Source organism: Octopus sinensis, linkage group LG11 (assembly GCF_006345805.1).
Source record: "Octopus sinensis linkage group LG11, ASM634580v1, whole genome shotgun sequence".
NCBI classification, from domain to species: domain Eukaryota; kingdom Metazoa; phylum Mollusca; class Cephalopoda; order Octopoda; family Octopodidae; genus Octopus; species Octopus sinensis.
In genome coordinates this window covers 46,400,916-46,414,690 of record NC_043007.1, presented here as the reverse complement: position 1 = coordinate 46,414,690, position 13,775 = coordinate 46,400,916, and the positions used below count along the sequence as shown (strand labels likewise).

At 34.4% G+C, this 13,775-nt stretch overlaps 1 protein-coding gene across 1 annotated transcript in view; it reads right to left on the bottom strand.

Annotated features, from left to right (window-relative positions):
- Positions 1-11,560: 11,560 nt before the first annotated feature.
- Positions 11,561-13,775, bottom strand: part of LOC115217614 (GATA zinc finger domain-containing protein 14-like) — a gene marked incomplete at its 5' end in the record, with an annotated part of 9,550 nt that continues 7,335 nt past the window's right edge. The window contains one exon of the mRNA XM_029787365.1: positions 11,561-11,605. Within this exon, the coding sequence (XP_029643225.1) occupies positions 11,561-11,605 (45 nt within the window). The remainder of the gene's footprint in view (positions 11,606-13,775) is intronic.

Here is a 13,775-nt window from a genome sequence, read left to right as displayed (position 1 = left end):
ACAGGTATTGTTTTATAACAGCCCCCGATTCAGTAAAGTTTACCAGTAGAAAAAGTTACCAGATATGAAATAGATTTGCGGATCCATTCGAACGACTAAAATTCTACGGTGTAGTGCTCTGAGAAGACTGCTTTGCCATGTGCAATGAATGATGAAAGGGAAAAAAATTACGAGTAGCGTATACACACACACAGACATACACACACACATGTATATACATACATATACACACACACACACACACACACACCACACACACACACACATATATATATATATATATATATTATATATATATATATATATATATATATATATATATAAATATACACATATGAACACACAGGCACGGAATTTGAACTCAGAACGTAACGGCAGACGAAATACGGCTACGCATTTCGCCCGGCCTGCTAACGTTTCTGTCAGCTCGCCTCATGCAGTGTTTATGCATATGCAATATTGAGGTTAGTTAAAATATGTTTGTGACATATTTCAGCTACGAAAAGGCAATTTCATAGCGGTTACCGTGGAGAAAAAGTCTGTGTTATGGTTAAAAGATATAAACCACCTTATCAGTCCCGAATTGCCTACATTTCGGATTCCCAGATATGTTTCCAGTTCTCTAGCCGTTAAGAATGGGAAATGCCTAAGAGAGGCTACACTGGATAGACCTTATTAAAGCTTTAAATAAAATACAGTTAAGAACATTGATTTGCATCAGTAGACCGCCGAGGCCGCGGAAGTCACCGCAATTTTAGCGTCACGCAGGGTTTCGGCGTAAGCAAATTTAAGTTACTTAAAGTATGTTTGTTACATCTTTTAAGTAACTTATTAGAAAGGGTGGCTTATCAGCAATTAGAACATAATTTTCAGCAATATTAATAGAAGTCACAAAACTGACAGAGCGTACTGACTAACACCGTTTTGCTAAAAATAAGATTTAAAATAACTCAAAAGCCACAAAATCTCTGTCTTATTGACTGACAAAGGGAGGTAAGTCTCCAGCGTACATAACCGGGTCGCAATTTCAGATTTTGATGTTGACCATCTTAACCCTTATCAGCGGCTCATAACATCTAGCTACATCTGTCACTCTTAAAAGAAAAAAACCGTTAAAAACGAGTGCTAATTTTCAAAACGTAAAAGTGTAAGCAACAAGTGGGTGTCTTTTTTGTTGAAATTCACCGAGGAGCCGTCATCGAATTTGTAAGTGTTTAACATGGCGTAAATGTCAGTATTTATCTATGGAAATAAGTTTAAATGCGTAACCACAGAGTTGAATCATTATTTTATGCACGTATGTTCAATTATTTCTTGTAAATTTATTTCTTTCAACTATTTTCGTATGTACTTTCGCAACATCTAAGACAAGTCCTTTTATTTCCTATCTTTCTGATCTTTCTTTTTATATTATATATTGTTGTTTCTAAATTTGCTCAAAATATCTTTTAGTAAATCAGTATATATATATGTATATGTGTGTGTGTGTATAAGTGTCTGTATGTATGTATATACATATATATATATAATATATATATATATATTTCCGTGTGTGTATATATATATATGTGTGCGTGTATGTATTTATATAGATGTGTATATATATATGTATATATATATATATATATATAAATATATATATGTATATTTATATATATATGTATATACATTAATATATGCGTGTGTGTTTCTGTGTGTACTTACTTATCATAGAGGGACGGAGAGAGATAGGAGAGAGACGAAGTGAGAGAGACACAGAAAGAGAAAGAGAGAGAGAGAGAGAGAAAGAGAGAGAGAGAGAGAGAGGGAAAAGTGCACGGAAGAGAATCAACAAACAAAACTGAACAGAAATAAAACGTGCGATAATGAAAATCGAATAATATTGTTTTGCTAACAGTGTCCTAATTGTATTCATTATTTCTAGGTTGTTCAAAATGTGTTTATTTCCAATAGAAATATAACTAAAAGAGTTTCTCGAAGAAACACACTGTAATGTTATATTGATTTTTAATGTGTGTGTATTTCAAATTAAGGAAGGAGTGGATATTCTGTTTAAAGAATGTACTAAAATAGTGTGTGTGATATATTTAGTTTTTATTTGTCGGCAAGAGAATATAACACCAATGTCAAGTATTGCAAATATGCAAAACATAGACAAGTAAATATATGTATGTGTGTGTGTGTGTGTGTGTGTGTGTGTGTGTGTGTGTGTGTCTGTCTGTGTCTGTGCATACATAGATAACACACGCGCAACCACACACGTATACATATAGGTCTTGGGCAAAATAATGAAAAAATCTTAAAATGTCAAACAAATTTATTTTAATATGGGGTAGCACCACCTTTCGCAGTAATTACAGCTTGAATTCTGTGAGGTATGGACTCATACAAAGTTTGAATTGTTTCCGAAGGAATTTGTGTCCATTCTTCAGCTAAAACAGTCTTCAGTGCTTTTAGTGATGATGGTGGAGAATATCGACCCCTTGCTTGTTTTTCTAAAATGCACCATAAATGTTCAGAGATATTGAGATCTGGGGACTGTAGCGGCTAGATAATATGTTCAATTTCACTGGAAGGTTCCTCATGCCATTCAGATGCGTGATTTGGTGCATTATCATCCTGAAAGATTGTTTCCCTCCGGAAACAGTTATGCAACTATAGCATGAATTTGATCAGATAAAATGCTTAAATACACTTGACTATTTATTCTGCCATGACGGGAAACCATTGGGCCGGCGGATTTCCAAGATATAGCCGCCCCCCACCATCATCACAGATCTTCCTTCATGTTTAAGAGTTGGAAGAAGGCAGACTGGGTCAAATGCTGCTTTTGGCTGACTCCACGCGTATACTCGGCCGGTGATCGGAAATAAGGTAAAGAATGTCTCGTCCGATAAAATAACTTTCTTCCACTTTGCTTGGAACTAATTCTGTATGTTTTTACTCAACTCAAAATGCTTTGCAACATTTGTTGTTAGAAGTAGCGGTTTTCTGATTGCATCCCTCCCGTGAAATCCGGCTTTGTACATCTGCCAGTTTTTTTTTATGGATACTGGGTTCTCAAGTTGCTCATTAATCTCTGCAGTCATTTTGGGAATAGTACTTTTGTAATCCTTTCTAACAATTCGGGTAAGAGTTCGACGGTTCAAATTTTGGTTTTCTTCCGGAGTTTTGCTTCGACGAGGTCATTACTTTCGAGACAGTACTTCTTGATACACCAAATATTTCAGTTGTTTTCGTTATGCTAGCGCCTGCCATACGAGCACCAACGCTTGAAAGTCCGATAGATATGTCAGTTTAATGAAGTTTAATTACCTTTTTTTGATGATATCTGAAAAGAAACAGCAATTTTAGAGAAACATATTAAACAATACTAATAATAAAAAAAACAACATAAAATAAACTAATGTTTGACGGTTTTATAGATATTTCAAAATTTTGATGCTATGAAGCTAGGTGTTTCCATTATTTTGTCCACCCCCTGTACATACCCACACATACATACACAAACGCCCACGCATATAAGTGTATGAAAGGTGTGATTCAGACCCGAACTTACAGAAGAAGAACTACGATATTCAAATGACTCTCTTAATCCGTAGGTCCTATATTTATTTGTGAATGAAAGTGATAGGCTGTTTTATCTTTTAGCCTGCATCTCCTTCAACTGTAATGGAAAAAGTAATTATTTTAATTAGTTCGGTGTCCAATCTGAAGAACTGTACAATGAAACTTATAGCATACACATACGTAGACATACACATAGATGCACATACATACTCACTCACGCACAGTTACACACACATACATATATATATATGCACAAGCATACATACGTAAAGTCACACCCATATACACAAATGCATATATACCTTTGCAGATGTGTCTGTTTGTATGTATGTATCTATCTAGGTAAGTAGGTAAGTAGGTATGTATGTATATATATATATATATATGTACTATGTATGCATGTATGTATATATGTATGTATGTATGTATATATGTATGTATGTAGGTATGTATGTATGTATGAAGGTAGGTAGGTAGGTAGGTAGGTTTAGACATAAAGACTAACAAGCGGTTCTTTGGTCTTAATTGATGATATTTGCCTTCATTATTGAGAACATGGTCCCATCTGTTCGTGAAAGTGTTGATCCCTCAGGCATAAAAGTCTTCAGGTTCCGAAGTAAAGAACATTTCAATAACATTTTTAACCACTTCACAATTAACATGCTGCTTTACTTCTAAATAATTTTGCGATGATCTTTAAAAATATAAGACATGGTAAGGTGAAGTGATCCATAGTTTTTTCCTTGACCAATATGTGGTCTTGCATTATGGCGTAAGAGAAACATCCCTTTACAAGTGACCAATGAGAAGCTCTTCTACTGCATTTTCGCTTTCAATTCTTTCAATTACAACGATATCTCCTCGCAGTAAATCTTTCGTTTTCTCTTTACCTTTATCACAGGAAATATATTCCTAAGTGTGATTTAATTTGAACTACTTTTCTAATTGCCGTACGTTTGCTTAGGATCTTGCTCGATTGCAATTTTCAGATTTTCAATATTAACAGACATTTGTCTTCCAGATTGAAAAGTAGCGAAAGAAAAAATTTCCCAATAAACAGCTGAAACTATTGGTAGCGTATAAGAACACTTACAACCATCAGTTTCGTAGACAGAACGAATATTTCGTGCCGTTTCCATTGTTGACGAGCTTCTTTTTAACTAAAACAGCATGCTAGATCTGATATAGGCCTAATATTTATATCTTCTACCTCTTTCAATCATTACACTGCAGTCATACAGGGACCCCACCTTCAAACTTTTTACACAAACGAATTTGTATCAATATTTATTTTCTCAAGTCTGATACATTTTCCATCGGCCTCTTTTTGCCGAACAGCTAAGTTACGGGACGAAAACACACCAAGACCGGTTTCCAGCTGTGATAGCAGAAAGCGCAAAGACATCTATATACATACTCCCACACATATACGACGGGAATTTTTCAGTTTCCTTCTACGAAACCTACCCATGAGGCTTTCATCGTGCCGAGATTGTGATGCCACTTTGTGGGACTGAAACCCGAACCACGTGGTTCGAAAGCCAACTTCTTACCACAAATCCACACTTCCTCTTCTCTCTGTATATATATATTGATCATTTCTCCATTTTCCTGTTGGTAATACACTTCTCTGCATTGTTTGTTAGGAAATGGTTTATATTCTCTGTTCACTGGTCCTATCTAGATCGGTATGAGCACGTAAATTCGTATAGGAAAATACGCAGCCTCACAGCATGTCATATAAAACCCAGTGCCTTTTAGGTAGCTGAGACTTATTAGTGGTTGCTGCGGGTACCTTTTGGTGGCTCATGTAGTACCTTCTACTGATTTCCAAACCATATCATTAAGCATAACAACTTTCACCATTGAGCCTGCAATGTGAACCCGAACTAGTAATGAATGAATCAAAGATAAAAGATGTTACACCTGCTATGTATATGGTAGCTGGTAATTCACTCCTGCTACTTTCACTCCGGGTATTTTAACTCCGGTAATTTGATCCTCGGTTATTTGACTGCCAGCCAATTTCACTCCTGGTAATTTTATTCCCGATATTAGAAAAAAATAATAGCTGAAATAAAGATAAAATAAAAAGAACAAAAGTACTTCAATATATTACTAAACACTTCAATAATGATGAATATTTTGAGCTATTGCTCATAAAAAGTCCATCTTATTTTTGGAACGATGTCGTTCAATGATTATCTGCGCCTGTTTGTTTATCTTTCTATACTTACTTTTCTTTTCTTTATTTTTTGGTCTCGGAGATCTCACTTCAATCAAATTCCACCTTTCTCAATTGTGCCAAGTTTTCTTCGCTTTTCAATACAGTAATTAACTTCCATAGATTCGGATGTGTGCAAGTTAAAGAACTTTGTAGTACGCTGTGATATCCCTCTAAATTGTTATTAGTGCGAGGCATATCCGATTCTGTTCAGAAGCGGACATTCCAACTATCAATAGGAAACAAAAGAGTTCTTCATTGTCTAATTCCTCTATCTCGCACGGATCCTATGTACAATAATTCAAAGTAGGACACAAGTTCTTGCGGAATAACGTCATCATCTACAAGATCTTTAAATCCATCAGTCATATCATCCAGCGGAAGAAAAGGCAGCTCAGAAAAGCATCTGATCTTAATGCTAAACTCATTATCATGATGGTATCTTTCCTTAAAGCCAAATTCACATACTATTTTATGCACATTTTGAGATAGATAAAAAAAAAAACAACATGAGATGGAAGCTCAAGGAAACACAGATAAGATGTTATTAATATGAGCTTTTCGCCATCATGACGTTTCCATAGCTCAGGCCTACACATAATTCATTTAGCTTATTTGTCTGGAAGTAATGCAAACAATTGCGGAACACTGAACGAGTCCACTTGAATATGAAGCGTGTACAACTGATAAAATATAGATGGAAGCACTTAGAAGTTCCATCACCTGCCCAGCGTTTTACATTTACTAAGTTATCAAGTCCTTTATCAGTTGCAAACATGAGTAACCTGTCTACATCAATTTCACCACTACCAAACTGAAAGAAAAATTCGCCATTATCAAGGAACTTGTATTCATCAGTTATTTCATAACCAAATCGACTCTGAGGGATTGGAGGGGCACTTACTTTTGCTTGACGCCAGTTCCCTATATTACGAAATTACCAACGAAGAGGAGGGCATGTGAGCTATTTCGTTTTCATCAAGATTTACACAAACAATGACAATTAATGAACGAGAAGATTCCTGGGAAGTGGCTGCTTGTGTCTTTAGGTCCGCCAAAGTTTTGTGAACTTTGGGTTTTGAAGTTACTACCACCGAGACCTGCATCCGTGGCCGGGTCTACCCGGGCTCGCGCCAGCGGCTTCCACGAACTCGAGGTACTAACAAGCAAATTCGAGAAAGAAACTGGAAATAACGTGAGAACAGAGCAAGCCCCATAACTTGTTCTGCTGGGGACAGCTAGGAATTTGAGATTGGTACTTAGATGTAGAATGTCCCCTACGATAATCAGGAACCAAGTATCAAATTTTATAATGTGCGGGAAACGACCCTGTGAGACTTCTGACTGCAGGCTGCTGTCTGCTTTCACAGAATCTACCAGAACAAACAAAACCGAACGTTCTGAGAGGTAATACAACAATAATAATAATATATTTCAAAGTTTTTTCTTTTTTTTATTACCGAGAGGGAATTTACCAAGAGTGAAATTCATTGGCAGTCAAATTACCTACAATCTATCTATCATCTATCTATCTATCTATCTATCTATCTATCTATCTATCTATCTATCTATCTATCTATCTATCTATCTATCTGTCTGTCTGTCTGTCTGTCTGTCTGTCTCTCTCTCTCTCTCTCTCTCTCCTCTCTCTCTCTCTCTCTCTCTCTCTATATATATATATATATATATATATATATATATACATATAGGATCTTTGAAATTTTTTTCATAAATATACATATGCTTTGTATTTACAATATATTTCTTATTTTTATTTCGTCTGTCTTCACGTTCTGAGTTCAAATTCTGCCAAGGTTGACTTTGCCTTTATTCCATTCGGAGTTGATAAATTAAATAGCAGTTACGTATTGGTGCCCCCTCCTCTAAAATGTTGAGCCTTGCGCCCAGAGAAGAAAATAATATAATTCTTATTTGTCTTTTGTAATAATTGTAATATTCACGAAGATACAGAATTAAACCAATCATATATTTTTAAATAAATGCATTTTACTACTTAATAAATCGTATGCTACGTATATGGGAACTATTTTGACAACCACTATTTATATTAACTGTAGCAAGGAAAAATTTATTCCCATTTCATGGCTAAGGAACCATATTTTGTTTTTCCATATATCGAATGTATAATGAAATATAAAATTATAGGAGTGTAACATTTGCTATTCTTTCGTTACATAGAATTCCATAAATGATTAATGTATATTTTTTTCTGAAATCCTTGCATCCATTTTATAAAATAGGGTTTTCAAAGAATTATAGCAGTGTTTAAATACATATATAAATATGTTAGCTATTTCAGATTTTTATAGCTTCACGTCACTTTTTATATTGGCTCATGTTGAAATGAAATAATAATGTCTCTTGTGTATGAGTGCTCGCTAAATTTCACTGAAATTAGCAACATAAATACGTACTACGTAAATACATGCAAGCATACATAATTACATATTCATGTTATGTATATATATATAAGCATCTATATACACATTCACTAAATCGCAGGCGCGCGCACACGCACACACGTATATATAATTTCGACTGAAAACAGGTTGCACTTTCTCAGGGTTGTATTTCTTCGAAGCGTACACCGGTTTAGCCCTATAAGGATTCATTTTCCGGGACTTTGTTAATTAGTGTTTGTATTATTGTTGACGGTTCATCTTCGACATCAGTACTTTGCACTTATGAAGTGTATATATATATACATACATATATATATATTTATATTGCTATGCGCAAATCTATTTAAAAATTTCTATTTTTATATGAAATTATGTTTCAATACTTGACAGTATACACCACCGCTGTATAGCCCTAGGAAGCATCGACGCCACCTGGGCTATACAGCGGTGGTGTACCCCCCTACTGTCACGTTCGTGTTAGATTGACAGTATACAACAATTCTATTGCCCCACCACCGTACATGTCTCTACGAGAGATTTAAACATTTTGCATTTCTGTTTCAATACTTATTCCACATTAATGATGGATTTTCGAATAGTAAGCAGCGCGATAAATATTTTGCTGGCTATGCATTGTTTTTATCAGTAACTATGAACATCTGTTTGCGTACATATAGAGCTGCGCTTATGAACTATACCTCATTATAGGAAAGTATATGTCATTGAAAACAAAGTACCTTTGTTTACGAAAACTTGAGAGAATATCTGAAATGCTGGAAATAAGTAAAATATTGATACGATACTGGTAGTCATATTTTAATGAGTATATAGTATGTTATTCTCATTATTTTCTTTTATCTTTCCGTCTTGCTTATGTGTCAGGTTGTGATTTAAGTGAGTTTTATTTCTGATATTACTAGAAGACCGAAATACCTAAATAGATTTTTTCGTCCTGGAGCTTTCTATTTGGTATTTTCTTATTGAAAGATGTTAATGCAGTACAAATAACTATGTAACGAAAGTGCAAATAAACTTTGTGATGTTTACTGAAGATTTCCCTGCTATACACTGTATTTCCACTCGTGGGAGGTTGGATCAGTAATATATAAAATAACTGCAAAAAATATTAACCCTTGAAAACCAAAGAAAATCTATTACCAACTGGATCCAATGAACCCAATATTTTTCATTAAATTAAATTTTATTCAAAATATCACTATTTCTGAGCTACACTATATATGCTATCAGGTGAATGAAGAATTACTGTTTCTCACAAATTTTAATAGCAGAAAAATACAGCTTACAGGATATATTACAAATTCTTAAAATAGCAAAAATACAAAATTACAGCTCTTCATACAACACTGGAATGTTTTTGGCAAAATATGGATATTACAATTCTTACATGTAGTACAAGTTTTCCTGCCTTCTCTTTTAGGTCACACAAAGAACATCTTCCATTTATCTTTCGCTGAAGAATCTCAAATGAGATCATCGTCTGATCTTGTTTGTTTGAGAAATGTTAGCGGAACTAGAAGAATATTTGTCATGTACTTCTTTAGCATTAGCTCCAGAAACTTCCATTCCTAAATGAAATAGGCACTGTCATCATTTTCAGAACAATAGAAGTTATCACTACTATTCTTCCCTTCCTTTATCTAATTCCAGAAATCTTTTCGATATTTGGTCTTCACTCAAGTTTTCACGTCTTGGAAAGCACAACTGAACTATATAAAACATGATAGCAGACTAAAGGCAGATATTGCTGTCTCACATATCTATACTCTTCTGAAAAATGATGCAATATGCAATAAGAAATACATCATCACATAGAAATATGACACCATCCTATAACCTAGCAGATTGAAGGTGATGCACTATCACACAAATTTGCAGGAATATTTTCATAATGTTTCCTATTTTATCTAAAATTCAGCAAATAAATTGAGTACAATTTTATCTATTTTATATCTGATAAATATCTAGGAAAATCATATTTGTTACAGCTTATATTCTGTTTCGAATGACAAGACTAGTGTCTGAATTTAATGCGAGGGTCGAATCGACCCTACGTTAACACAAATTTCATGTTAAAAAAAAGTACAAGTTAAGTAAGACTTGCTTCTGGGTCAACAAATTGTTCTGATTCTTATTCTGATCTTTATTTCTCCAGATTAGGCACCGTTGTCCTGTACCATGAACCATATGTTTTATAATATACTGCATAATATTGCGTATTGAACACAACATTGCAAATACTGAAAGTTACAAAAAACAAAACAAAAATTTAGTTGGTATAACAAAACATATTGGTTATGTATTAAAAACACACCTGTCAGTTTAAGCAACTTTTGTCCTTCTAAGCCTCTTGTGCGGAGTGTGATCTTTTTCTTTTTATACCCCAGCAGTAGTCTGCCAACATGCCAGGGTTCCATTTTCCTTTGAATCGTTGTTACATCACTGAATTATCCTGATGGAATCTTTCGCAATGTTCATCACTCACATCACCAAGATTCTCCGCAAAAAATCCAAATGAGAGTTACCCACATGAACTTTTAGTGACATGTTACATTCCATATCATGATAATGACTCAGCAGATCATTCACAACTAGCACATAGTCTTCTGAACGATGGTATTTCCAGTTGCTCAAAAAGTTCACTGATGTCATTTCAAAAGCAAAAGTCATCCTACATGGTGAATAATGCAAACAGGTCCTCTGTACGTTTTTTGTAATGTGTTATCTTCACTGTACAGTGTTTCTCAAGAAGATTATGTTCTTGAAGCCTTGACGCCAGAAACTCACTTTTCTATTTAGTTAAATAGAGAACCCTGCACAAGTCATTTAGAGCCTCTTGAGAAGATGGCATTGGTTTATTCTCACTTTCTGGATCATTGGGCTCTACACATTCACCACTTGAATGTTCATCCGTACTGCTGGAACTCTGCATCTCTTGATCTGGAGGTTTGGACACAGGTAATTTTTCTGAGTGCTCTAGTGGGTGCATTGCTGATTGCAAATTTGGGTAAACAATGTATTTCTCTTTCTTTGCTGCAGTACAGCCTGTAAAGTCATGGTAACAGAAATAGTAATCATTAGAGTGATCTTTCTGCTCACGCCAAATCATTGGCACACCAAACTTCTTGCGAACATTTTTCCTGCATACCAGGCACTCAATGTCTTCACACATGTAAGGCAACACACATGAGGGCCCCATGACTTATCCTGGTCTACTAAGTAACAACCGAAGTACGCCTTGTATATTTTCTTGATATGGCATGTAATACTGCACTTTTCTTTAACATAAGTCGTTTCCCCACAGATATAACAGAATCTATTTGGATCATTTTGGAACTGTCTTGCACTCATTGTTGAAAACAAAAAAGATCTGAAAGATAAAAAATAACATTAAACACAAGCTTTGAATCACATTGTATCTCTAGCCCTGGGTTAAAACCCATTTTACAATGCGGTAGAAAATTTTATTTAATAACAATGACAAAAAGCGTATACAGTGACGATTCTGTAGAAACCCTGCCTAATTCAACAAAAAGAAGGCCAGAAATGGATTTCCCATGTCATTTAGCATTTAAAAATGGCCACATATCTCTTGTACTTTGTCGAGTGTTGCACAGTGTTATTAATGCATAAAATGAAGTTTTCTAAAGGATTTTAAGGATTTATACAGAAAATTTCCCATTTGACAGATAAAAGTGTCAATTAAAATTAAGAGTCACAAGAAATCAGAACAATCAAATAATGTAAACAGTAAGAAAAAGCAACTGAAAAACAGAAATGGGTCCGTTGGTTAAGCAATATTCTTGGAGTGACAGCAGCTATTTCTTTTGACGATTTCAAATATTTTTTCCCAATTACGTTATTGCAGTGTTGAATAACATCAAAGAAATTATTTTCGATATGTTTCAGAAAAACTTTATAGAGTTTCAATTTAAATATGAATAGCATTCCAAAAAATATTATTCATATCTCCTGAAGTAATTTGGTTGAAAATCAAAGAAAATATTATACAATTTTACAAATTCTACTTACAATTTAATTTGTAAAGAAATATATTGCAGCCTTTAGTACACGGCAACGAAAAAGAGAGACAAGTATGGTTGTATTTTGTTTGCACCTCTTGGAAAACTCTCAACTTTTACCTACACAAAGAGAAATATCAGAATGCATTTATATATCCTACCGTCTTCAGCTATTAAGCAAAGCGTCACATTACTTCCATAACAATATGTTACACTGCCAATAGAATATCTGTTGTTTCTCAAGAAATGCAGTTGTGGTAAGTCACGCATAAATTATAATCAAACAGACGATAAAAAATATAAAATCAATATTTATGATTATAGGTTACAGAGTTGGGTTAATCAATTATAAAATAAACTAAATATTCTTGGCTTCGTAAAAATAACCCAATATTTTAATGACAGTTAATATTAGGCTGAAACCGTAAATTGTTCCATCAAATGTTCTGTCTTTTGTACGATATCACTTGAAAGAATGCCAGACGCCAGATATTTGTTGTAATAATTCCAGTTGTAACTTGTTGTCGTATAGATATATATTGCGGCAAGATTGTTAAAAGGTCGAATGGCTAAATGCAAGAATCTTAGACGTTTCATATCAAATTACCATACCCACACATTGTCAGGAAGCAATCTTTCTTCCTTTGTTAGTTGCGCCACAAATACATTCGAGAATTGCCGATCTCTATTGTTATAGTTGTTGTTGTTTTTGTTGTTGTTGTTGTTGCTGCTGTTGTTGTTGTTGCTGTTGTTGTTTTTGTTGTTGCTGTTGTTGTTGTTGTTGTTGCTGTTGTTGTTGTTCTTCTTCTCCTTTTCTTCTTCTTCTTCTTCTTCTTCTGATTATTATTATTATTATTATTATTATTATTATTATTATTATTATTATTATTATATTATTATTATTATTATTATTATTATTATCATTCAGTAGTTTTATTTCTATTACGTGCTTTCACATCTCTACCGAGCGCAGCTCTGTGTGCTGTTATGCTCTTACGGTTACTGTAATGAAATGGTTTTGCCTAGGATGTGTGCAGTTCCCAGTAGTGCAATTTTCTGTATGTTATATATATATATATGTAAGTCCTGGTGTTTTTGTTATGTATTTGTTTGAATATTTTTTATCGTACCTAATGCGCCCCCTATGACAGGAATTGTTTCATTTCGTTTAGGGAAACGTTGTCAATTGCTGGTATTGAATCGTCAATTAGAAAGCATGTTTTCTTCATGATCTCTGACAACTGTATCTGGCCTATTGGCCTTAATTTCTCTATCTGTGTGTATTGGCATATCCCAAAGTATGGTTGCTTTCTCGTTTTCTGTGACCTTTTCTGGCCTGTACTTATACCGTCATTCTTCTGTTGTTATTCCATAGTGTTGGCATTGCTTCCAGTGTATGCAGATCCCAACTATGTCGTGCCTGTGCATATATTCCTTCTTAGCCAAGACTGGGCAGCCAGAGATATCATTTATTGTTTCTTGTCCACGTACACATATTGTGCAGTGACTTGTTATTTT